The following is a 27,785-nucleotide window of genomic DNA, read 5'->3' on the forward strand; positions in this document are numbered from 1 at the left end:
TCCTTCCTTCCTTCCTTCCTTCCTTCCTTTCTCTTTCTTTCTTTCTTTCTTTCTTTCTTTCTTTCTTTCTTTCTTTCTTTCTTTCTTTCTTTCTTTCTTTCTTTCTTTCTTTCTTTCTTTCTTCCTTCCTTCCTTCCTTCCTTCCTTTCTTTCTTAGCAATTGGGGTTAAATAACTTACTTAAGGATACATGGCCAGTTTTTTTGTGTGGGTGTTAAGTATCTGAGGCTGGAACCTGATCCTGGGTCCTCCCAACTCTGGGGCCAGTGCTTTTACTCACTGCGCCACCTAGCCACCCCCCCCCCTTTTTTTTTGTATGTGTTAAGTGTCTGAAGCCAGATGCGAACCCAGGTCCTTCTGACTTCAGGGCTGGTGCTTTATTCACTGTGAGACCTAGCCACCCTCACCCCTTCTTTCTTATAAAATAAATTGAAAGATTTATTAAAATTGGGTCTGTCTATATCTAGAAGAGATGTAATGGCTCCTTCAAGGTTAAAAAGGTCTATTCAGATTATTCTTCCCATTCTAAGAGATTAAGGGAATTATCATGGAACATCAAAGTTAAAGGCAATTTTAGCAAAGGCAAGAATTCACCAGTTGCAACAGCCTATCAAACTGAGAAATTAGTGCAACTATTTCTTAGTATGGGGAAGCCTCATTTTTAGAACTGGTTCACTTTTGGAGGGCAATGCCTTCCTTATGCTGAGGAGAGATGTCCTATCTATTTTACCTCTGACAAGCATTACTGCAGCTTGTCCAAAGATGTGTTATATCCTTGTGTAGCTAAGAACTTAAACAAAGCAAGAGTATTGATTTTATTTTTGTCTTCAGTTTCAGAAGCTATCAACAAATCATCTACATATTGAATCAAAGAATACCCTTTTGATGAAATAAACAATTTAAATTCTCCTGTAAGCGTCTAGAAAAGATAGCAGATGAATCATGGAACTCTTGGGGAATTCTTTGGCATACATAGAGATCCTCTGTAAGGAAGGGCAAACAAGAATTTAGATTTTTCAGTTAATGGAATGGAAGAGAAAGAAGAACACATTGAATACTGAAAATAATCACAGTCAGAAACACAAAAGTTATAATAATAGTAGGATTGGGAACACCTGGAGTCATCAGAATTACAAATTTATTTACAGCTCTTTAATCTTATATAAAATAATAATCATGTCAACCTCCTATACCTAATTTTCCTTTTTTTTCTTACTGGCAAAATAGGGGTATTACAAGGGGATTGTCCCTTTCTGACAACTCCTGTTTTTTTTTTTAAATCTTCTATTCCTGGCCATCTTCCCTCAATTTGAGCCTTAGACGTATGTTACTGCTTAACACAATTTCATGATTTATCTTTATAATAGGTAATTGTACCTTATTTAATTCCTTTTATGAAGCTAATAGCATTACTAGAATCATCTCTTTCAATTGGGGTGCTTTTCCAACATGAAGTGAAACTGCTACTTTTAGCACATAGCAACCAAATCAAGGGAGTTCCTAAAATATTCTCCCTGGGGTATAGAATATGGTAGTCCTTAATTACACAGCTAGTCTTTTCCCAATGATTGACGGGCAAATAATGTGAAAGCAAAAAAATCATAATTGTAACTTTGTCCTATTTGAGTGGGCTTTGAGTGCACTTGACTCATGAGGAACAGAAGGGTACAGAGCTGTAACAGAAGCAGTATGTGGAAGGATAGAGAAAGGAAAGGGTTTGGAGAGAATGCTTTTAATTTTCTCACTTTTGTTGTTCAATCTTTTTCAGCTGTGTCTGTATCTTCTTTCATTTTTTAAAAGTTTTTCTTTCTGACTATCCAAATCATTCTTAAGTTTGTAGGAGGCATACCCTTCCTAAAGATACCAATAATCCATTTGCTCTGGATGCAAGATTTCCAAGAATCACCTTAAGTAAACTAAACAGAGGCAACTGTCGGTGTAGCAGATAGTATGGAATCAGGAATAAGGAAAAGTAGAGTTCAAATCCTGCCTCAGATACTTACTAGCTATGTGACCTTGGCAAGTCATTTAGCCTTAGTTTCTACAACTGTAAAATGGACCTAATAAAAACATCTTCTTTGCAGAGTTGTTGTCAGGATCAAATGAGATAAAAGGTGTTATTATTAATGCTTATTCCCTTCTCCCTTATATACTTCAATTGAACCTTCTTTTGACCACTGAAAATTTGGCTTTTTATAAGTATAACCATTCTACCTGAAGGTGGTGTAGGAAGATTACATCTCCCATGTGTAAGGGAGTAAGGTTGTATATTGGTATATTTATGATTACACCTTCTGAAGTAAATATTTCTGGGGAGGAGGGGAAACACACAGACAGACAGAGAGAGAGACAGACAGACAGAGACAGAGAGACAGAGAGGGACAGCATGTCAGACTTCCCATATTTCTCCACCATTTTAGCTAGTGCAGACCAGCTGGAATCTCTTTACAGCCAGAGTCACCAATTTTCCATCATTCACAATGTCTAATCTTCAATTTACCTACTGGTCTTTTACTTCTCAAAGTATGGGTCAGTGAACTGATTCCCAGCACAGAGACTTTTAGAAAGTCAAATTCTTAGGGGTGGCTAGGTAGCACAGTGAGTAGAGCATTGGCCCTGGAGTCAGGAGGACCTGAGTTCAAATGTGGCCTCAAACATTTAACACTCACTAGCCATGTGACCTTGGGCAAGTCACTTAACCCCAACTGCCCTACAAAAAAAAAAGGCAAAAGAAAGTCAAGGTCTCTTATCTGTGAGAAAGTGACCACAAATACCTGCAGGAGGTTTGCTCACTGGTCCTCCAGGACCCAAAAATCCCGCCAAATAAGCCAAAGTGTTAGTCTGAAAAGAAATTATACATAAGCAATCCTTGAAATAATAATGTATGGAAAAAAATATATGCCAGAGTATATGCACATAGGCAGTCTGTAAGAGACTGTGAGAGAAATAGTTTATCAGGGCTTAGTGCCACAATAATGTTGGAAGAACATTGGTAGAATAACTTCTTTAGGTTTGAATCAAGTACATGCATCTGTTCTTGGCAATAGCTAAAGAATTTTAGGTGACTATGCCTAAGATCATACTATTAACAACATAACCTTCAATTTATTCCTTCCAAAGCAATCTTATTGTTCTCTTATGTATGGTACTCCTCATATGCTACATTCACACCTCCCTTCAGTTGGGACTGAGAAGGGGTGGAGGGCCCTGTGCTGGTTTTAAGGGTGAGATAGGTTATGGGATCTCTCTCTCTCTCTGTCTCTCTCCCTCCCTCCCTCTCTCTCTCTCTCTCTGTCTCTGTCTGTCTCTGTCTCTCTGTCTCTTCTCTCTGTCTCTCCCTCTCTCTGTCTCTCTCTCTCTCTGTGTCTCTCTCTGTCTCTGTCTCTCTCTGTCTCTTTGTCTTTCTCTCTCTCTGTCTCTCTCTCTCCCTCTCCCCCTTCCCCTCCCCCTCCCCCCTTTCTCCTTGTGGAGGTGGACCCTAGTTGGGATCTCAAGACCCTAGTTATTTCTTTTGCCTTGTTTCTTTGCCTGACCATAGGTGACTAAACAGGGATACCTGGATGGTCATTATCTGACTTAGGAGTTTGAGGTTAGGTTCTCTGGGGTCCCACAGTTGGTAACCCATTGCACTACGGGAGGGGTTCCCCCTACATCTACTACAGCATTTCTTGAAGACTACCCCTGGCCAAAGGATGAGCACAGTGCTTGTCCTGGCTTACCAGAGCACACCGACGTCATGGGAGCTTTTCACACCATGAAGGTCAATTGTCTACTCAAGTCCATGCTTTAACTGTCCACTTCCCTGGAGTGTAATAGTACAGCAGTTACAAATTTCTGCTTCACAGTTATTAAGTCTTTGTGAAAGGATGTTTGGGAGTCTGTGTCCCAAGCACTTCTTTTGTGATGGAAATAACTGTCCTAAACCAGGTCTATATTGTAAGTTAAATACCTTCCTATGCTCCCTTTTTGAAGAGACCCCAGAGGGCAGCTAAACCTAAGTTTTGCCTGATTCTCTCTGTGGTTCTGGGACAGAGATATAAAGAACGAGTGTTAAAAGTGGGGGGGGGGGGGAAGGCTGACTCCTCCCCTTTAGAGTCCAGGCTTCTTCAGGACTGGACCGGGTTTATACACCTGGAGCAGAGCTGGGAATCCTTTTAGAAGGAAAGAGTGAGTGCACCAGCCCTGCTGGGCCCAGGAGCAAATCTGTATTGATAAATTTATTTGCTTTGTTTTGGGGCTATTTCCAAGGAGTTGAAAAACTTTTTAGGCTTATATAGTGACTGACAAGATGAAGGAATTGCTGTTTTTTTTTTTCTTTTCCTTTTTTTTTTTTTTTGAGGAGAGGCGATATGGCATGGCATACAGAATGATGGAGTTGGAGTCAGGAAGATCAAGCAATGCATCATTTATTAATAGACTACTGTGTGTTTTATATTAAGCAATGGGGACACAAAAAGAGAAGACTGTCCCTGCCCTCAAGGGCCTTACTATCTAAAGGAGGAGACGGATACAAAGCAAGCTGTACGCAGACGGGGTAAGTAGCCAGCAGACTGAAGGCCCTAGGATTAAGAGGTGCTGGGAGGGTTTCCGATAAAAGACGGTTTTTAATTGGGACTTAAAGGAAGCCCCAGGGGAGGCCAGCAGTCGGAGCGGAGGAGGGAGGGCTTTCCCGGCGTGGGGACGCCCGGTGAGAGTGCCCCGAGCCCAGACCGGGAGTGTCCCGGGTGCGGACAGGCAGGTCAGTGCTCTGGATCCGAGAGACCCGCGTCCCCAACCTCGGCGGACCCAGGGCATGTCAGTTTCTGATTGCCCATCCGTAAACCGAGGGCAACAGAACTGCACGGCCCCTAAAGCCCCTTCAAGCTTTACATTTAGGAACTTATTCTCCTTATTATAAAACGGTTCTAAGGACCGTGGGCGAGATTGGTTTGGAAACCTTAGGATTTTCTATTTTATTTCACAGGACATTTGCATATGCATAGTTTGTAATTTCTTTGAAAGAGAGTTGCTTTACTTCGTCCCGAGCCAAATCGGGGCAGGTCCCGGTGGAAGAAAACAATCAAGTCTCAGTGCAGAAACTGAAAAGGACTTGACTCCGGGATTTCCTCAGTGCGCCTGCGCACCCAGGCAGCGGTCACATCAGCTGCACTTCCCCCAGCTCACTGCAAGGGGGAGCTGCGCAGTAATTCACTACCCACTTTCTGCCTCCTCCTCCCCCGCCCACTGTCCTGCACTAGGCCCAAATGGAAAAGGCGGTCCTTAAGGCGGGATGGTGGCGCTCTAGCCCTCGCTGAGCTCATCTCTATTACCTTTTGTCCTCCAGCTCCCCCCCTCGGGACGCTAGGCCCAGCGGCCGGGTTGCTAGGCGGAAGCGAGGCGGCTCTGCGGCGGCTCCGGCGGGATAGACGGCGGGACTCCTGCCGGGAGGTTTGAAAAGCGGGTACGCGGGCGGCCCAAGGCCCGGCCCGGCAGGCGCCGCTTCTCTTCCGTAACGGGCTTGGCCGGCGGAGACCGCCGACGCTGTCGCATCCTCCTGGGCGCCCGGGGCTAGGGACCGGGGAGGAGCCGAGCGGCGGGAGCGGGCGGCTGAGGGGCGTCCCCCGGGGGAGGGCTGTCCTCGGGGTTGGGATCCCCCTTAATCAGGGCCTGTTCTCATTCAAGGTCCTTTTCTCCCTCCGGGAACAAGCCGCAAAAATGGTGTCCAAGTCGGACCAGCTGTTGATCGTGGTCTCCATCCTGGAAGGTAAGCGCCCCCCCTCCCCCCCCCCCTTACCGCGCCGGCCGGGGGGGGGCGGCCCCCCCCCCCCCGGGAGAGCCTGGGAGCCCCCTGAGCCCGGGGCTCTTTAAACGTTAAAGGCGCAGCCTGGGCCCAGACAGGCGGAAACTCCGGAACCGTCCATTGGAGCCCCGGCCCCGGGGTCCTAATGAGCCGCCCTGGAAGGTGAGCCGAGCTCCTGACCCGCGGCCCCGGGCGGGGCGGGGCGGGGCGCAGGTGCCGTTATATGTGCGGGAAATCGGGGCAGAAGGAGCGGTTCAGTGTTAAGCACCTGGAAAGGTAAAAGGCAGCCCCGCCCTCAGTGACAGCGGGCAGACCCCAGAAGATGCCTTGGAAGTCACCAGCAAGGGGAAGACCCCCCGAATTTAAGGGGGTCGGGGAAAAGCTTTCTCAGATGTTCCTGATCCATTGTAAGTGCCATCTAGCTACCTTAAAGAGGTATTGATTAGGTGTATTTCGTGTTTCATTATTTGAAAGACAGTATATTTATGCACTTTCGTTTCTAAAAGTTCATTTCTTCAACTTCTCTCCAGCCTTGTACAGGTAATGCGTTGCAAAATGTAGATTTTGCTGGGCAGTTTGAACAGTTAGGGATGGGACCACTCTTTTCAAGACTAGATGGAGAATTGGTAGATTTAAAAATGTTCTTCTTTATGTATTTGATTTTTTTTTTGGCAACTTATGCATGCTGTGTAGAAATTTTAAAAACGATGAATGGAAGTACTGAAATATCCATGTTTCTGAAGAAGAAGATGGAAACAAGAATTGCAAATCAAGGAAAAGTTGAAGGAGAAGACCAATATCCAATTACAGAGAATTAGATCATGGATAATCCTAACTGTAAAAAAGAGGGCATTATTTAAAGTTATGAAATATACCTTCTGCAGATTATTTTTTATCACTTGAAGCAACCAACGCACTATTTTCATTGCTTGTTGCTTTGCTAGGCACTATAGGAAATAACTGAGACATAACTTCTAATCTTAGAGTATTAGTTGAGGGAGATAGAATGTCTTATACAGGAAACAGCAAACAAGTTTGGAATTAGAGTTCATAATGGGGAGTTATATGAAATAAGACCGGAAAGGTAGATAGGTACAACATTGTGAAGGCCTTTAGATGCCTGTTTGAAGATCTTGTATTTTATAATAGAGATAATAAGGATTTACTGAAGAATTTTTAATGTGTTGGGGGTGTGTGACATGGTACAAACTGCTTTAGGAATATCAGTTTGGTAACTGTAGAAGATGGTGTGGTGAAGGAAGAAACTGTAGTCAAGGAAACCAGTTGTACTATTACAATAGTGTGGTTTAGATATGACCAGAGCCTAGATTGTGATGAAAGTCTGACCCACAGTAGACTTCTAAAGATGAAATCAGCAGTGATTGGATAAGGGGTGTAAGAGTCAAGGTTGACTCCAGATATGGAAACCAACAAGGCTGACTAGAAGTGTTGTAGTGCTGTCAACAGAAATGGGGAATTTTGGTTGATGGGGTTGTTAGGGGAATAATTTTTATTTTGGCTTTTTTGAATTGGAGATGATGATTAGAAACTAGGTGCAAAATATCCAGCAGACATCTGGTGTTGGTAGAGAGATAGGTATCTGTGGAGAGATGATAGACCCATGAGATCAAGTGAGCATGGAAGTCAAAGAGAAGAGGGCCCAAGACAGAGTCTTAGAGGACACAATGCTTAGTGGATGGGACCAGGAGAATATTCCAGTGAAGGAGTAGAGAGGAGAAGAATGAAGAGCAATGTAACAACTGAGGGCAGAAAAGAGTGCCCAGTGGAAAGTGTTTTTGGACAGTGTTGAAAACTGAAGAGAGCTCATTAAAGATATGAGGGCTGAGAAAAGGACATTGGATTTAGTAGTTTAAAGCTCATAGAGAAGAGTTTCAGGCAAGCCAGGAAGCCTGATTAAATGCACGAATGATTGAATAAGAATGACATTTATTGAGCACTTAACCACACTTAAAGTACTGAGCTAAGCATTGGAGATACAGACTGAAAAATAAGACAGTCCCTGATCTCAAGGATCTCACATTCTGATGGTGACATGACACATGACAGGTTTCAGCTGGTAATCAGATGGAAAAGTCTCATGATCTTTAGGAGGCAGAAGCAAAACAGGTTATCATTCAGGCTTGTAACTTAGGGGTTATCCTAGACTCTTCACCTTTGCAACCTCTCTGGAACATTCTCTCCTCTGATACTGTCACCACTCTTGGGTAGGCCCTTGTCACCTTACACTGGAAGTATACAGTAATTTGCTGGTGGGTTGGCCTGCCTCAAGTCTCTTCCCCATTCTAGTCCATCTTCCTTTCAACCATTAAAGTTAATTTTCTTCATCATTCTCTCTTCTCTCTCTCTCTCTCTCTCTCTCTCTCTCTCTCTCTCTCACACACACACACACACACACACACACACTCACATACACACGCCTCTAGGATCAGATAAAAAATGCTCTGTTTGCATTCAGTGCCCCTCATAACCTGGTTCTTCTTTTCTTTTTAGTCTTCTTAAACCTTACTCCTCAACCATACTCTTCAGCCCAGTGACACTGACATCTTCACTGTTCCACAAATAGGATACTGGGCTTCTGGCATTTTCTTTGGCTCTCCTCGTGCCTGGACTCCCTCCTCCACTTCTACTCCTGACTTCCCTGGCTTCCTTTACATCCCAGTTAAAATCCCACTTTCTCTAGGAAACCTTCCCCAATCCCTCTTAATTCTAGTGCCTTCCCCCTGTTAATTATTTCCTATTTATCTTGCACATAGCTTGCTTTGTATCTATTTATCTACTTGTTGTTTCACCCGTTAGAGTGTAAGCTCTTTGAGGATAGGGAATATCTTTTGCTTCATTTTGTATCTCCAGTGCTTAATGCCAGTCACATAATAGGTTCTTAATAAATGCTGATTGATTGATCAATAATGCCTTTTTGAAAGGAACATGAGGAAATGGAGGCAGTTTTTTTCTATGAATTCCATTTCAAAGTATCTGAAGTGACTAAGTGGATAGCAGTATTTAGATGAGAGATCATTTTGGTGATGTCAGGATCAGTCAGGAGAAGATTAATGTACAACGTTGGATTTGAGTTGCACCATAAATAAGGTAGTATATGCCTAAGTAGACAGGTAAGGGAAGGACAGTGCAGTAAGGCTATAGTCACCATGGTATCCTCATGGGACATTGAGGGTCTACCTTGATTAGAGTAGTACATTTTGGAATAATAGGAAGTGTTTGAATTGATAGCATGGGACCAGATTATGTTGTACCTTGAAAACTGTTTTGGAAAAGTTAAATTTGTTGCAGTGGAGAAATAGGCCATTCTAAATTCTTGAGCAAGGGAATGCCATGATAAAAGTGATGTTTTAGGAACATTAGCGAGGCTACAGCTGGAAGGCTGATGGAGTAGTATTGTAAGTAGTGAGAATAAAAACGTAGAATTTGAGTGCTGGCAATGAGAATAGAAAAAGAAATGGTTTGGGGAAGGAATTGATAGAATTTCTTTTAACCGATTTTTGATATTTTTCTTGTAATGGTCAGCATTTGTCCCTCATATAAAATAAAAGATTATATATTGTTGCCATTTCTCATCTCATTTAAGGGAGAAAATGACTTTATCTGAAAGATAAGGGAAAATTGAGGTAAAAATAATTCTTCTGCCAGTTATCCTGGCAATTATCCAAGCCTTTACTTAACTTTTTGCTGTATTACTCACTGTTAGGAGTTAATCTAATTTTCATGTAAAATTTCTCTGCCTCATATTTAATTTTAATTTGAAAGTGGTTTCAGAATCGTTGCACATTTAAATGAGTGCTTCCAGTTTATAGCACATTCAGAAATTGGTTAATACTTTTACCGTGTTTCCCTGATAATAAGACACTGTCTTATTATTTTTTTGGACAGAAAAACACCACAGGGCTTATTTTCAGGGGAGGGCTTATTTTAATGAACATTGACAGCAATTTTAATAAACAGGTAAATGTGAACAAAAAAATGTACCTTTATTCAATAAGCAAATCACTGGGGAAGAACAGGATGACGCGCTCACTGCTGCAGCTCTGATTGGATGCAGCTCGGGGCGTGGTGTGCGTTTCACTGGGGGGGGGGAACGGTGCATACAGAGGGTACCGTAATGTAGCGTGTAGCGCAGGGGATCACCTTCACTACAGTAGCAATCTCAATAGGGCTTATTTTTGGGGGAGGGCTTATTTTAGAGGAATCTTACACAGTAAGAGGAGGGCTTATTTTCGGGATAGGTCTTATTATCGGGGAAACACGGTATTTGAAGAAAGAACTGTTTAAATGTAAATTAAATGTTCATCTTTATGAAAATTCAACACTGTTATCATTTTTTATATATCTTTATATTTTTATGAATTAAATCTTCAAATATAACATTGGCTGCATGTGATTTTTATGCATGTATAATTAACATGTAGGCCTATATTTTTGCAGGGCGTCATTTTCCTAAGCGTGCAAAACATATGCTTGTAGTAGAAGCAAAGTTTGATGGAGAACAGTTGGCTACTGATCCTGTGGACCACACTGACCAACCAGAATTCGCCACTGAATTAGCTTGGGAAATAGATAGAAAAGCGCTTCATCAGCACAGGTGACTATTTTAATCTCAGATCCAGCTAAAGTTGCTTTAACGTTTTCATCTTATGTTTCTCTTCAGGCCTGTGAAAGCAACATATTTAAATTTAATCGTATTTGTAATTAGCTATGAGATGTGAGATAACAGACATTTTGATTTCATTATGAAGATGTGCCTTAGATAAAATTGGACCATAGAGTCATATAATTTTAGAGCTAGAAGAGAAATCAGTAATGTTCTAATTCAGGCTTTTTTTTTTTTTTTTACAAGAAAGTGAAGCTGAGGAAAATTGTGACTTGTTTAATGTACATTACTCAGATCATGGTTGAAGCAGGGGTACCCAGATCTCTTAATTCTCTGTCGCCGCTGGATTATCATTAGTTTATTTTCTATCAATCACCAAGCCTTGAAGTATCTATTATGTACTAAACACTATGCCAAGATAAAACAATCTCTACTTAGATTAGTGTACATTCAAACTGGGGATATGGCAAGTACATATATATATATCACCATATAATAAAGGGTAATTTAGGAAGGAGGACCCTAGTGTTTGTTGGAGAAGGAGGAGGAGGAGTGGACAAGAAAGTGATGCTTGCTGCACCTTGAAGAGGGGGCTTCTATGAGGACTGGGTGAGGAGCAGGATCATTCCATTGTGGGTGAGGCCAGTGCAAAGGCACAGAGCAGGGGATGAAACCTCATGTGTGAAGAACAAAGACAAGGCCAGTTTTTCTGAATGACAGAAGGTAGAATCATATCCTGTGAGGATGGGTTGAAGCCTGGTTATGAGGAGCTTTAAATATAAGTAGGGGAGTTTACATTTTATACCAGAGACAATAGGGAGCTATTGGAATTAATTGACGTAGGAAAGTGACTTTGTCAGATTATATGTAAAATATCCGTCTTAGTCTGGATATATTATGTATAAGGGAGCAGAATGTTAAATAGGCATGAATATTTTTTATAAATTACCTTCTACTTCCAAAGAGGTATATAGGATATTTCTGAAAAGATGGCTCAATAAGTGGTCATTACTAAGCCGAGCTCTCTCTGCCACTTCAAAGCTGTGACAAAGGTGCCATATAAAGTAAAAGAACAGCTGAAAAAAGGAACAATTGGAAGAAATTCTCGCAGGAGAGCTCATAGAATGGAAAAAAAAGAGCCTAACTGGGAAGTATAAAAAACTGAGGAAAAATCTATGGAAGGGAAAAACAAAGCTGCACCTGACCCCTGTGAAAGAGAAAGGACTTACCACAACCTCCTAAGTGGTATAGAATTACACTGGGACTTAAAGGAAGATCTAGCATCTATATGATTGTTAATGAGCTTGCTAAAGGGAAAATTCAGGAGGAGGAACATGAGAATTGACAATGTTGAAAAGACAGTGGAAAAACCTCTGTATAAAATTTAACTTTCCGAGGAGCAGAATTAAATAGAATGGTAAAAAATACTGAAATTGAAGATCAGACCAAAATTTTTAAAAGAGCAAAATGAAAGACTTTAGTTCTCAATAAACCAAAGCAACAGAACTAGGTGAGAAATACTAAAAATTATTACTTCCCAGAAAAATACAAAGAGTCTGAATTCTATATTCTAGGAATTTGCATAGGAAAATTGCCTGGAAGTTTTGGGAGGAAAGGGGCTAATTCTAATTTGATAGAATCTAGAGAATGCCAACAGAGAGGAGCTTTAAACTTAACTCAACCAGAAAATTAATCACCAAATTATATAGATCTTTAATATCAAAGAGATAATTTCAGTCAGCCAGAGGGAAGGTATCAGAAGACACCAATTCTAATTGCACAGTACTAATCTGATAAGACGTGAAAAAAAAAGAGTTGTGGTTCAGTAGGTAGATCATAAGTTTGTAGATTTAGAACTAGAAAGTTATCTGAAATTTAAACTAGAAGGAATCCTGAGAGATCATGTATCCTACTCTCTCCTTTTACAGATAAGGAATTGAGACCCAGAGAGGTTAAGTTGCTTAGGGTCACAAAGCTATTGAGTGTGAGGCAGGATTTGAACTGGCATGGAATTCTGGTTTTGATATAGAGAAATCACTTAACTTTCCTGTTTCTTCATTTGTGAAATGGTGATAATACCTGTATTACCTTCCTCACGGGTTGGCTATGAGTTTCAAATTAGATAATTGTATTTAGAGTGTTTTTTAATTTTTAAATTTTATTTAAAGCTTAAGGCAACTGTGTAAATATCTGTTTTATTATGTTCTATTGAAAAGAAAATGAAGTGTTTCTCAAAAATGGGTACCCATAGTGAAATTTAATCGAAAAAGGTTATGACTAGGGATAAGGTTATTCTTCAACCTGAGCCAAGTGGGGAAAGATTAAAAAAAAAAAAGTCAGGAAAAATAGGACCCTGGGATCTGTCTGAGTATGGATGGAAGAATAGAGTGAGGTATATTAAAAAGATTGGATTGTAACAAAGTGAGACAGACTTTCTATATGTAGTGGGAGCATAGTTCACAGCATTTTAAATATGAGAATAAGATATGAATTTGGACTGTTAAAAATAAAACCAGCTTTGATACCTTGTTTGTGCTAATGAAAAGAAAATCCAAAATAGCAGGAGTTTACATTTTGATTTCAGATAAAAATACATGATTAAGAAAGTAAAGCAGGGAAACTATGATTAAAGACTATTGATTCTGAAACTTTCAGTGTTAAGTGGATATACACTGAATGGCCTAACTACCATGTTTTTCAAGGAAAAATGTACTGTTAACATTCTGGTTAACATTCTAATTCTAAGTGACTCTAACGGTGTACTGTTAAATCCATCAAAAATTCATTTCATCAAGCTTTGAGCACCTACTCTGTACAAAGCTCTTGCTAGGCTTGCAGTCTCTTGGGAGGAGGAGGGAATACTATATATATACAAAAATAAACGAATAAAAAACAAGGAAAATTGAAGGAGATCCTTAATATTGAGGAGAGTATCATAGAACACTTCACTGAGGATGAAACGCTTGAGTTAAGCCTTGAAAGAAGGCAGGGATTCTAATAGGCAGAGGAGGAGAAGGGAATACATTCCCAGGCAGTAGGAACCAATTGTGCTAGTACTTGAGGATAAGAGAGAATATATGATTTGGGAAACAGCTTGTAGTCCAGTTTAGCAGAAAGACAGTTTGTGAAGGGAAGTGTTATGAAAAATAGCTGAAAAGTAGGAGGTGGCCATAATGGGGCAGATGAGTGAGTGTATTTCATCCTATAAGCAGTGAAGAGGTACAAATGGGGGTATATGGGTAAATCTTTAACAACCAGCTCTCCAGGCCAAAAAAAAAAATGAGCATGACATACCTTTTAAGTTTTATAGATCATGATTGATTATAAATTATTACCAAATTCACAGTTGTACAGGCTAAAACCTTCTTTATTCCTCTAATTTTGAACTGATGTAAGAATAAGAGGTTATGTTAAATCCATCAAATTGCTTTCCCGTTTTTCCAGCAGGTCCTCACAGAGAAAGGGTCCCTTCCCTAGTAGCTTTTGTGCCTGAATTTGTTTAACATATATACTGTTACGTGAGTTTGTCCACTGATTCATTTTGTAATACAATTTTTAATAATACCCAAAAGATGTTTTGTTGCTGCTTTTAAAAAAATCACTTGTCTAGATATTCTTTTTCTTCTATATGAACATACTTCTTATTTTGTTTTATTTTATAAAGCATTTTCTTGATAATTTGACTGGTAATGCTGTTAACTGGTATATTAATTTTAGTTGCCACATCATTGTAAAGATGCTACTGTACCTTAGCCATGAATACCGAAATCTCTCCATTGATTTAGGTATTTATCTCAAAAAATATATATATATATATTTTGCTTTTTTGGAGGGCAATTGGGGTTGACTTGCCCAAGGTCACACGGCTAGTTTTTATATTAAGTGTCCGAGGCTGGATTTGAACTCAGGTCCTCCTGACTCCAGGGCTGGTGCTCTATTCACTGCATTGCCTAGCCTACTACCCCCAAAAATATTTTTATAATTCTATTTCAAATGTATGTTACCCCCAGACATTTAATGCATTTTATTATTATATTAAATGGAATATTTTCTGCTTTCTCCTCCCTCTAACTTTTCTTAGTACTATGCAAAAATACTTATTTTCCAGCCATATTTCATACCTCTTCCCATCACAAACTCTCTCTTGAGCCTAACTTGTCTAATAGCTGTTTCCCAAACTGTACTCTTGTCTCTCACCTTCTTTTATTAACACAAGCAGTTAAAATATTTTTAACTAAAAACTTTGTTTCCACAGTTCTTTGTGTTCTCGGATTCTCAGACAATACTGTTGTGTACACTTTCTTTTGATTATTTATTTCACTGCATCGATCAACTTTTTTATTTTGTATTCAGTTTGAATAATTTCAATAATTAATGGTTTATGATGTACCTTGAAATCTAGTAATGCCAAATCACCTTTGTTCTTATTTTTGAAATTATTTCCCCAACTATTCTTAATCATTTGTTCTTCTGTATTATTATTTTTTCTGATTCCATAAAGCATTCTCCTTCCTAATTTGACATAACATTAGCTCTGTGGATTAATTTGGGTATTGTTTTTATTGTATTGCTATGAAGATGAATATTTCTCCACTTGTGCCTGCCTTGATTTCCCTGCAGGTAAAATTGTATTTAAACAAATGTATTAAATACATTTTGTCTTGGATAGGTTGACTCTCAGGTATCCGGTTCTGTTTTTCCATAAAATCTTAGATATATTCTATTCTCTCCACTTACACAACCACTGACCTAATCACATGTTCACTGTATCTTTCCTGGAATACAGCAGCTCCCTAATTAGTCTTGCTGCCTTAGTTCTTTACTCTCCAAAAGCTGCAAAAAATGTTTTCTTAAAGCATGTCTATGTCATCACCTCCTACCCCCTCTTTCCTGATCAGTCAACTCCATTGCCTTCTTATTACTTACAAGATAAAAAATAAACTCCTCTGTTTATTATTGAATGTTCTTTGAAACCTGGTCCTTTTCCATTCTAGTTAAAAAAAAAAATTATCCAGGGTCAAACTACTTGATGTTTCTCCCACAAAAATTGGTCCATCTCCCACCTTGTGCTAGAAGGCTCGTCCCTCAGAAACCCTCAGCTTAAGTGCCACGCTGTGTAGGAGGCCGTTCTCAGCCCTCCCTGCTTCTCATGCCTTCCTTGCCAAGTCTATGTTTCTATCCACTGTTAAAGTGTGTTGTATACGTCTGTTTATGTATGTATGGACTCATCCATGAGCTCCTTGGGGGCAAAAACAATTTTAGCTTTTTATTTGCATCTGCTTATCACATAGTGCTTAATAAGTTCATTTTGATTGATTGATATATAGTTTTTATTCCCCTGATACTATTTGCAACTAGGAAAAAACATATTACTCTAAGTTGTCAGATGTGATAATTTGTGCTGTTTCAAGATGGCAGACCTGTTGTATTTTGCCTTTCATCACTGGAGTGTTGTGTTCTGTTCTGGGCACCACATTTTGGGAATGAAAAACCATCCAGATGAGGGCAATCATAGTAGTAAAGGGCCTTGAGTTTATGCCATATGAGGCTCATTTGAAGGAACGTGATATGTTTAACCTGGAGAAGAGCTTCAGTAATGATTAAATTTCTTTAAGTATTTGAAAGACTGCATGTGGAAGAGGAATCGCACATTTTCAGACCCCAGGGGATGGGACTGAGAGTATAAATTGACCGTTGAGGTCCTTTTCTACTCAGAAATTCTGTGAAGACAACCACCTAGCAGCTGTAACTGACATTACATGGCAAAATAGGATCACCAAAGTGTGGTTTTAGAACAATAGCCAGTCTATAAGCAGTATAGTGATGCTCATTGCAACCTTGCTCAGCTGCACGTGTGGAGAATGGATAGACAGCTGTTATCTGAAGTAGAAAAATCACAGATAGAAAACATCACTTAAGGAAATACTGAATCACTGCTGCAAACTATATGCCATAGTGGTGGAATACTGAGATTTAGATATGGAGAACAGACCCACTAAATGAAAAAGAGGTAGTTATCCATGAAGAGCTTGAGTTGTAATTGTAAGAGCATCAGCACATGAGGCATAAATTCATAGCAAAAATAACTTTATTAAAGATGTTGAAGGTTAAATGGGGAAGCTTATTGCTCTATTTGCCATGGGGGAAGCCTCAAACAACTCCCTGAGATGTGACTGCCTTTACAGAAAACTTGTAGCATCAGTGGGTTGATCTGAATGTAGCCTTCATCGAACCAACCAGAATACCAAGTCCCTTTAATTTAACCCACTCATAGTTATATTAACCAGAGAGTCAGTTATTACTTTCAGTGTTATAAGAAAGTTCACGTTTAGGCAGTGATCACTACCTAGCCAAACAGTTTTTACATATAGTTCTTATTGGTTGGCTTCAAACAGTGTTTTCAGAGATTCAGGGGGGAAAATATAATCATTTCACTGCTATGGGCCACTGGAACTGTGAACTTACTTGTTCACCATCTTGGGAATGCATTTTGAATTTATGTAAGAAAAGTTATAAAATTCTGTATACCTCTTGACTCAGATCCTGCTGTCGAGTTTATTAATATCCAACTTCTTAATGGTGGCAAAAAAGAAAAAGACCTTATTTGTATGAAAATATTTCTAGAACTACTATTTGTAATAGCAGAAATTTAGGAATAAACTCTGACCAATTGAGGCATGGTTGAACAAATTGAAGTGTGGTATGTGACTGTTACAGATAGTTATTGCTCTGATGGAATAACAAATAGGAAGAATTCAAAGAACTACGTGAAGACCTGTAGAAAGTGGTAAGAATAACCAAAAGAATAATATAAAAATTAGTACAACTCTATAAATGAAGACTTTTTTTGCCTTAGATTGTTTTGAAGTTTTGACATTGTGAGTTTCAAATGATGTATTGAAACAAAATTCATCAAAAGTATGTAGACAATAATGAAGATTTTATTTATTTGATGTAACTAATAAGACATAGTTAATTATTTGGTAAGTGGACAAGTAGATATTTTATAGCCTTTTATATTGTGGAAGCATAATGAATGTTAACCAGCAATTTGTAATTTTGTTTAATTTTTTTATACAAATCTGTTACAGGTTGCAGCGCACACCTATCAAGCTCCAGTGTTTTGCTTTGGATTCTTTATCTACAGCTAAAGAATCCATTGGGTACATTGTTCTAGACTTAAGAACTGCCCAAGAAACAAAGCAGGTATTGCTCTTTTAAAAATAGCTTTTTAAATAAACTTGTACATCAACAAACATGAGCATTTTATTTATATATAGAATTGAAAACAGGATTGTATTTGAAACACAATATATTGTACAGTTTGCTTTTTTTAAAAAATATGTATATAACATGAGAGTATCAATATATCTGTGCTTGTCTGTCCACTTTTGAGCTTTCTTCTATCAGATATTACTCTTAATGAAGTAATTAATAACAGTAGCCTTATCTATAGGAAATGTCATTGTCACTTTTAAAATGGAAATAAGTGTAGAAATAGGTTGGTTAATAGGTCTTATCCAAGACAGATACCATGTCCTGAATTCAATTGCATATGGCTCTTTCTTTCTTAAGTTGTCCAAATCTTTTTCTTGTTGTTTCCCAATTAAATACCTGTTACACGCAAGACACTCTGCTATGTGCCAAAAATACAAAGACAAAATTAACCAATCCCTGGCCTTAAGGAAGTTATATTTTATCTGAGGAATATAACCTATAACCTGATAAGTGAATATATGTAGAAAGATCCACACCAATCTAGGCCTGACTATCTGAGCAAATTATTTGGGAGTAGAACTTTGCCAAAGTCAAGTGTGAATCACTTATCCAGTTTGCCAGTTATTTCCTTTAAAAATATTATTTTTATTTAGCTTTTGCTTTTACATGGCCTTTGTTTCTGCATATATTCCTCCACCCTACACGATGATCCGTCCCTTCTATCAAAGATTTAAAGAGAGAAGAAAAAGCAGTCTAGCAAAACTAATCAACACATTAATCCTATTAAATAGTGTTTCACACTGTAAAAACAGGTTGGACATACTTATTCTCAGCTCTTCTGTGGAGCCAAATTTGGTCATGTAATTATTCCATATTGAGTTTCTTAAGTCTTTCCATATACATCCTTGTCATCGTTCTATCTCATTTATACCCTTGCAGTCATTGTATATCAGTTGTATATATATTGTTTTCTGGTACTGCTTACTTCACTCCATATCAATTCACATTTGTTTTTCAATGCTTTTTAAAAATTCTTCATATTTGTTTCCTCTTATAGCCTAGTAATACTCCATAACTTGTTTATCCACTTACCAATCAATGAGTATTGACATTATTTCTGATCTTTCCACCACGTTAAGTGCTGCTTTATTTTGACTGTCTCTGTCCTTAACTTCCTTAGAGTATGTGACCTAGTAGGATTTCTGCCTCTCTTTATTCCTTTTTTATCCATATAAAGACCTGTCATGCTCTCAGTTTTTATAGTAAAATGCCTCTTTTCTGCCCTGAAGCTTTTTATTCTCCTGGAGGAGTCTTCCAGAGGATTTATATTTCTGAGATTTCTCATCCTTGATCATCTTCTTTCTAGGCTTAGACTTGGTCTTTTGGGCCCTCCTAGGTCTAAAAGACCAAGAGTCTAAGTCTGGAAAGAAGATATACCAAGGATGAAAAGTCTCCCTAATCCAACATTCTTGACTTTACAAATGAGTTGGGGTGAAGTCATAGCCTTTTGAAAGTCACATAGCTGTTTAGTGGCAGAGCTGGATGAAAACTCAGGTGTCCTAAAGCTCAGAGATTCTTAAGAGTGCACCATGTTGCTTTTAATAAGTTATTTTAAAAATACTCCCTTTAAAAATAACTTTAAGAAAATGTCTTTCCCACAATATTCCTGAGAAGTTTATAGTTTTTTATTTTTATCCCAGTTTTATAGATGAGGAAACTGAGGCTCGGAGAGGTGAAGTGATTTGCTGATGTCATGCAGCAAGGAAATGTCACGGGTAGGGTCTTAATGAAGATTTTCTGACCCCAGGTCTAGCACTCTTTTTGTTGTACCATGTTGTCTCCTTACCATTTAGTTTTTTCCTAACATTTTTGTCATAGTGCCTTGTCTAAAAGTAAAAAGCTATTACATATTTCCTGTTTCTTCTCTTTCTCCAGCCTCTATAAAAGAATTGTAAAGAATTAATTTCATTTTTCTTCGGATTGCTTCTTTAATTATAATTCTGGGAAGAAAAATGTCCAGTTGACACCCTAAACTCAACATGTTCAATACAGAACTTACTGTTTCCTCTAAATCTATCACTCCAGATTTTTCATTTTCTGTTCCGGGAACTGTGATCCTACCAGTAACCCAGGTTGGATTCAACCTTGATTCTTCCTTTTCTATTATTCCATCTATCCAATTAATTGCTAAATGTGTTCTTTACTGGGCCCCCCATGCCCCTCGCCCCATAGTATTTCTTGATTCCATTCCTTTCTTTTCATTTATATAATGACTACCCTAGTTCAGGCCCTTATCACCTTTCACCTGTACTATTCTGTTATGTTAGTCTTTTAATTGATCTCCTTCCTTCTAGTCCATCCTCCTTCAAATCCCTTTTATGTACATGCCAAAATAATCCTGTAAAACACAGGTCTGACTCTATAACTTCACTGTCCAGACACTTCAGTAGTCTCCTGCTATCTTTAAATAAAATATAGACTCTTCAGCCTTTACATTTAAAGCCCTTTACAATCTAGCTAAAACCTTCTAGACTGTGCTATATTACTCCTCTTTCTTCACTCTCCATTTCAGCCACATTGACCTACTGTCCAGTCCCTCAACTATTTTCTCATCTAGTCATTCCGTGTCTTATTTCTCTGCGTTTACGTAGACTCTTCTCCAGACTTGGTTTTCATTCCCCTTTCACTTTTGCATCTTAGAATCCTTTGCTTTTTTCAAGGCTCAGCTCAGCTCTTACTCAGACTCTCTTAATTATCTGTTGTTATTCTTCTTTTCTTGTCTACGGAATGAACGGATTGGATTAGATGGCCTTTATGATCCCTCCTAGCTCTAGATCTCATCCTAGGATCTTTAGACTATATTATTTTTACTTCTCTGTATACATATCATCTCCTCCTCATTAGAAAATAAAACTTGAGGGCTGAGACTGTTTTATGTTTGTCTTTGTGTGTGCCTAGCCTGGTGCCTTTCATGTAATAAACATTTGAGAATCTTTCGCAACAATTTAAATTTTTTTCATATATTGAGGGCAGCAATGGATACAAATGGGAAATTACAGTGGCAGTCTGAAACCCCTAAGAAGTTACTTGGGATATTCCGATTTTGGTTACTTTTATTAGCTAGGAAAGGGAAAATTCATTAGTGTTCAGCTGGAAGGGTGCCTAGAGCACAGTACTGTAAGTTGACACTTTATTACTTCAGTGGAAAACCGTACTTACTATGTACCGGCCCATCCGTGGCTTTTCCATCCTGCTTAACTCGTGTCCATATCTCTTAATAGGAAGTTGTTCCCGGTAGTGTAGCGGCCTTCCTCTAGCGTGATGGACACAGGTACTAGTCCAGCTTGTCTTCTTTGGCACTCATGCTTTTCTTGGGTGATACATTTTGCACCACATTGTGTGCTCGGAGTCCACCACATACCTCTCCATTATTCTTTAGGTAATGGTCCCATTTGATTTCTGTGAAAAAGGTGACATTCCATGATTCACAGCTGTATAATAACAAAACCAGAATATTCCTTCTAAAAAGGTGGAATTTTGTTTCATAGAGAAGCTTGGGGAGGGGTCATTGAAAGTGCTGTTTCAGTTTGCCAGGGCAGGGTAGCTCACTGTTGTGGGCCCAGCTTATTGTTCATCTGCTGTTGCTGTATTGGTCCCGTTTGATTAGGTCAATGAGCTGTCCCTCTCCCTACATTTTAGTCTGGACAACCAGCAGTCTTCATTGACTTAATTGTTATGGCTAAAGAGTTGACCTGTGTAAATAGTGGCAAAATTCTTGAGAATGATTATGGGTCTCATTTAAGAGACTCGGTAGTATTTGAGGGCTTGGAACAGTCGGCACTTGCATCATCTGCAAATAGGAATATCTGGAGGATTTCACTACCCGTGGAGAATCCCTCTTCCTTTGACAGTGGCATACATCTTTGGTGAGCATGTCTCTTTAAATGCCTTGCTTGATGCCAGTAATCTGGATTGTCTGACAGTTATCTTTGTTTTTGTATCTGTCAAGGAATATTGTATGAGATGAGTAAGAGAAATAATAGCTAATAATAGCTACCATCTATATAGCACTTACTATGTGCTAGGCTCTATGCTTAGTTACTTTACAGTTTTTATCCCATTTGATCCTTATTGAGGTATAGAGATTAAGAGATTTGCCTGGGGTCACACAACTCATGTCTGAATCTGGACTTGATCCTGTCTTGGGGACCAGTGCTTTTCTATCCCCTGTACCACCTACCTGCTCCTAAATAAAATGCTAATTGGAAGACAAGTTTCAGGCTTCTTTTAGCTCTTCTGAGTTCTTTTTTTTATAATTGGCAATCAGTAAGCGCTTTGGGATTTGGTATGGCACACAGTTTTGAGGCTGTAAAGATATATTCTGCTATAGAATGTCATTTGGAAAAGCCTTTCTGTATACATCTAAAATCTTTTCAAAGACTCCTTTGATACATGTGTAAATTATTTTAAGCAATTTTGTAGAGATCAGAAAGTTAATTGCTATGATCACAAGTCTCCCCCCTTACCCCCTCTTTTTTGGTAGTAACTGGTTTTTTTTCCAGTTGTTAGGTATTATTCTGTCTTTAAGATAGCTCGAGCTTTAAACCCTTAGAGTCTTAAAAATTATATTGTTTCTAGCAAATACCTCTTCTTCGTGTTTTTGAGCACTGTTCCTCACTTTTATAAGGCAACATTATTTATAATCTTCCTCCTTAAGATTTGGCAAATATGTTTATATTATAAATTACCGTTGCCTTTTGGCTGCCATAGTCTCTCCATTTGACAAAGAAGTCAAGTGTTTGCTGTCTGAGGACTGCAGTATCCTAGTAGAGTGTGAGCGCCTTGAGGTGAGGGGCTGTTTTTGGTTTTTTCTTTGTATTCTCTCACTGTGCACCTAGAACAGTGCCTTGTGCGCAGTAGGTGCTTAGTAAATACTTGCTGAATTGAATTTCTAGGTTCTTTTATGCTTACTTTGATCATTATTTTACATTGATTAAACTCATATAGGAAATAGTGATAATCTGTGCCAATGTCAGACCCTATATCCATTTCTTATTTTTCAGCTTGTTGATGCAGGTTAGCTTAACAAAATAGTTTCTACTTTTTTCTTCTAAGTTGGTATTGATTTCAAGCCTTATTCTAATAAGTCAGTAGTCTGACGGAATATAAAGTATTTCAAGCTGACTCCCATGTTGGTAAGCAGTTCTCTCTTGTCTCTTAAGACATGGTTTCATGTTCTATATTAATTCACACTATGTCATGCATGTCACCCAAGTATCTTAAAGTATTTATGATATATAGGCATGTAGCCTCTAAGTTATCTATAGTCCTTTGTCCTTTTTTTTATTCTGAGCTATTTTTTTCATCATTTTTTTGTTGTCTTCTCAATGGATCACCATGATGTTAAAGGCACTAAGTGTCAAAGTAAGCTTGTAATTTGTAAGTCGTTACCACGTGTTTGGTTTTCTTTTTTAAAGTAGTTTCTTTACCTCCTCATCCTCTGAATCTGGTATTTTACTTACTGGTCATGTTCTCAGTTATGCTCATTGTCCATCACTGCAAGGGGATGTGTCCAGGTGTTCCATATACACTATTCCTTATTTCAGACCTGAACTACACATGGCCTGCCAAAGTGACCTGCGGGTGTCGTGCAAGCCTGTTTTACATCCTTTACATTTCTCGTAGGCTGCCTGAAATCCTTGAATGGGCTGCAAGAGGCATGGACCAAATGTCATGTAGGCCTGCCTTACTGGCTCTGGATGCTTGAATAAAGCCCAGCTCCTTTATTTCTACCTGCAGGGAGAACTTGTGAGCTATCTTCCTGTTTAGCCACTATTTCCCTTTTTATTCTTCAATTTTAGTTTATAGAGAGAATGCCAAGATTGATATTATTCAGTTCTTCCTATAGTTGATTTTTGGATAAAGATTGCACATTTTGTGTACCAGCAAACAACAAGTCAAAAAACTGCATGACTCTTGGCAGCCTTTGTCCCCTTTTCCATTTTTTTTTACCACTATCATTGCAGAAGTGAAAGAGGGTCTCTCAGGATAAGTGGGCATTTCATATTTGTCTTTGTTTTATGGCCAGCCTACTGGTGATAAGATTTCTATAATTAGCTACTGTGGTGGTTGGAAAATAGATATTTGGCCTCAGAGCCTTTCCTGCATGGTAGAATCTGCCAAAGCTTATATTTCTTTGGCTTACCTTTTACGAACCTTGTTTTTAAGGTCTCCATGTCATGAATGAAGTATTACATGGTTTACCTTACATTCAGTAACACTTTTATGGGAGCTACACACACACACACACACACACACACACACACACACACACACGTATATGTATGTATACATGCAAATATATACATAGATATATTTTTTACCCCACAGAAAATTAGATACTAAGCACTCAAAATCTATCTATAAACAGAGAAAAGTTAAACATTCATAGTCCATTAGATTAATTAGACTCCCTAGCCCTCTGAAGGTAAATAGAATTTATGGAACTCCAGAATTAATCTCATTTTCTTTCCCCCTACACTGTCTGAGCAACTTACAGCAATTTCATGACTGACTGGGAAGGTCCAGATCCCGCAGCCTTCGTGGTATAGCATTAGTTCTTCAGCTACAGTGGTATCCTCTAGTCAAAGTCCTCTTCATTCTCCAGATTGCAAAATGTGGTGGAAATTGCTTTCTAGGAAATCACTTCCCTACTCTTAAACTCAGAACCCATGTGATTTCAGGAGTCCTCAAACTCAAAGATTACCCTTCAGGTCTCCCTCAAAGGTAGACATGTCTCTTCTCAAGATTGTTAATCTCTGTTTTGCACCTAGAAAACGAACAGCCAGAAGGCAGTTAGAAATGGAAAGTCCAGAAAACTTCCCTCTGGCATTCCCTTGGTTATTCATAGGTCACTTGCCTTGTATTTTTCCTGCAGTTTTTTGCTCCTAAAAGTGGGGAGGGTAGAGAGGGAAGGGAGAAGTCCTTTACTTCTCTTCGCTGCCATTCTAGAAGTCCAACCTAGAGAAAAGAAAAGGGAAAGGGTACTGATGAGTAGTTTAAAAAATGGGAAAAGAAAGACTTCTCAATGTTTGTGTTAAGGAGCAAGTTAATTGATGACTTCCTAAGCATGATTAATGCCATACGAGGAAAATATATGAAAGTTATAACATTTTTAGGTGCAGTCAGTGCTAATGTTGCTATTGTTTACTAATTGTAATATATTATGTTTATTTGGTATTCTCTAGGCACCAAAATGGTATGCGTTGCTGAGTAATAAATATACAAAATTCAAATCTGAGATACAAATAAGCATTGCTTTGGAAACAGATACAAAAGCACCAGTGGATGGTTTTAAAGCAAAGGAGGCACCACCTAGAGAAGGAAAAGGTTGGTACTGATAGATTATTCTGAGAATATGCATTTCTTGACCTAGGATTTGATATTGATTAGAAGACTGTTTTTTAGTGCTATATGAAGTAATTATGATGCCACCTGTGGCCTTTGGGGCCAGACATCCTTGACTCATTTCTTAGCACTCTTGCTTAGCCAGCAAGTATTTGTACCAAGAGCGTACCAGTACCAAATGCAAATGTGAGATAGTGCCTCAAGAAGCTTATATGCCAGGTAGATACATACAAATAAATACTGAGTGACTTTACTTGGGGGGTATTTTCATTTAGTGAATTGGGAAAGACTTCTAAAAGAAGATTCTACTTGAGCCGAACCTTAAAGGTAGCTAAGGATTTCAAGAGATAGAATTAAGGAGGGAGAAAAATCCAGGGAAGAGCACATGCAAAGGCACAGATGGATGGATGGAATATGTATATATATAGTGATCAGTAGCTCCATGGTGGCTGTTGTCCTTTGTTGTAGAAGAGGACCAAAATGACATCATTACGTTAGAGTCCAGTTACAGTGTCTGACTGTGCCACATCAGACCAGTATGAGCTCTGAATGCTCTACCACAGGTTGGGCACAAATAGTCCATGTGAACATTTCAGGGGGATTCTTGAAATTTGTGCATCTCACGTTTCTTTTGAACTGCTTCAATTCTGCTTTGCTCATAGAGCACAGCACTTTCTCTGATGCGGGCACGCCATGCTGGGCAAGGTATGGAATAGGTGCTTAATGTTAATTGATTGATTGAGTTTATCTGCAGCACAGTATATGTGAAGGGAAATAATATGTAAACAACCTGAAAAGATAGGCTAGAGTAAAGGGTTTTAAATGCTATCCAGAGCAGTACTTATTTTAAAAACAACTTTTTGAGTTAGAACAGTGACATATGCAGCAGTTAGGGCTTCAGTTTCAGCTATTTAGCAAATTTATACTGAACCCTGCCAGCATAGTTGTTTGACTTCATCCCACCTACATTTAACAGCATATAAGCAGGAACAGAGAAGGGAGAAGATTAGGGTTTAGAAAGGGTTGAATGGCAATGGGTCCATGGAGTAAGGGAATCAAGGGCTAAGTTGAATTGGTTAACTTAAAAAATGTAAGATTTTGAAGTGAGAAAAATGAGACCAGAGCGGGGCTGATGGTTGGGGAAGAAGCAGTGTAGGGTTGAGTGACTGCCCATTCTGAGGACAAAGAATGGAGGAGTGAGGAAGAAATAGAAGTACAGACTGTGGGTAGAAAGATGAATTTAAAGTTATGGCTGGTGAAAGTAAAACTCTTGTGGGTGATAATGAGGTGAAAAGTATGACCATCCCTTTCTGGCTGAGGAGCAGGAAGTAGAGCAATAGATTGAGCACAAAGGTATCTGATGAGACATCAGCCTGTATGTCGAGATGGGATGGGGTGGGATGTGAAAGGCCGAAAGTTGGTCTTATACTTCTTTAGAAAGGAAAAAGAATAAACAGGGCACTAGAAGATAGCCATCACCAGTCTGGATCTGGGGATATGTCTGAATGGAACAAACCTCAGAGGAAGAGAGGTTACTGAGTGAAGGTGGGAGGTTGGAAGCATTGCCTGTTATCCCACTTGGGCCTTAGGGAACAGAGGGAAAGAAGATACATCTAGTAGTAGAGAGGGTAGCTAGGGATATGGTATCTTTGATTGGGAACCAAGGTTCTGTGATTGCAAGATGAAAGAGGCATGAGAAGATGAAGTCTAGTATATGAAGGACAATTTGAAAAACAATAGAACTAATATTCTCCAAGGCCCAGTGGAAGGGAGAAGGTTGAGTTGGACACCCAGAGATAGGCCATTATATGGTTGTATGAGGGAGTGAGGATTGGTAGCCAGGGAGGAGAACTTTGGTCTATAGGAAGTAATGAGCAAGGAATCACAAAGATCCTGAGTGGAGCCATAGGGCAGTAGGGTTACCATTACCTTTCCAGTGATGTTGCTGGATGTTTTATCTGCTATTCCCTGAGCTAGAAGTAAGATAGGGGATGGGTAATTGGCAAAATGCCTTTGGGGGCATTGTTTTGGCAGGATGGTTGAATGGGATAAAGATTGGTTTGAGACAGGTTAGCTATGGAGGGTCAAGGTGAGGTTTGACTTACTCCCCAGCCAATACTTGGGACAACTGTGGGCAAAAACTAAATGGATTAACCCCTTCTCATCTCCCCTCCTCTACTGTCCTCCTTGTAAGGTAGGCAAGATCTCTGGATAGTCATTACCTGTGTGACCCTGAGCAAGTCATTTATCCTTCTTTAGAAAGGAAGAGACTGGGCTTCCATTTCCTAGAGATTCAATTCGATGACCTCTAAGATCAGTCAAGGGTAGCTAGATGGTGCAGTGAATAGAGTGCCCCGCCTGGAGTCATAAAGGCTCATCTTCCTGAGTTCAAATCTAGCGTCAGACACTTACTAACTGTATCACTCTGGGGAAGGTGTTTAACCCCATTTGTGCCTCAGTTTCCTCATCTGTAAAATGAACTGAAGAAGAAAATGACAAAGTACTCCAGTACCTTTGCCAAGAAAATCCCAGACGGGGTCAATAATAGTCAGATATGACTGAGAAACAACTGAACAAGAAGATCAGTCATAACTCTAAATTTATGATTTCATGGAAAAGGGCCTTTAAAAATAAACAAACCTTGATCCAGAGGAACAACAGAGCTTATTTAATAATTTCTAAAATTGCTACTTAGGAAAATAAACTTCTAGACTGAATATAGAAGGCGCTTATTGACCAATCAAAAAGTATTTATTAA

At 39.1% G+C, this 27,785-nt stretch overlaps 1 protein-coding gene across 1 annotated transcript in view; it reads left to right on the plus strand.

Annotated features, from left to right (window-relative positions):
• Window positions 1-4,411: 4,411 nt before the first annotated feature.
• Window positions 4,412-27,785, plus strand: part of CEP120 (centrosomal protein 120) — a 114,813-nt gene continuing 91,439 nt past the window's right edge. The window contains exons 1-5 of the mRNA XM_069087736.1: window positions 4,412-5,439; window positions 5,661-5,742; window positions 10,237-10,393; window positions 17,494-17,608; window positions 24,868-25,009. Coding sequence (XP_068943837.1) covers window positions 5,694-5,742; window positions 10,237-10,393; window positions 17,494-17,608; window positions 24,868-25,009 — 463 coding nt within the window. The 5' untranslated portion in view covers window positions 4,412-5,439; window positions 5,661-5,693. The remainder of the gene's footprint in view (window positions 5,440-5,660; window positions 5,743-10,236; window positions 10,394-17,493; window positions 17,609-24,867; window positions 25,010-27,785) is intronic.

The sequence above is a fragment of the Petaurus breviceps genome, unplaced genomic scaffold (genome assembly GCF_028583685.1).
Source record: "Petaurus breviceps papuanus isolate PSGF00001 unplaced genomic scaffold, PetGlider_PUasm1.0 183, whole genome shotgun sequence".
NCBI lineage: Eukaryota > Metazoa > Chordata > Mammalia > Diprotodontia > Petauridae > Petaurus > Petaurus breviceps.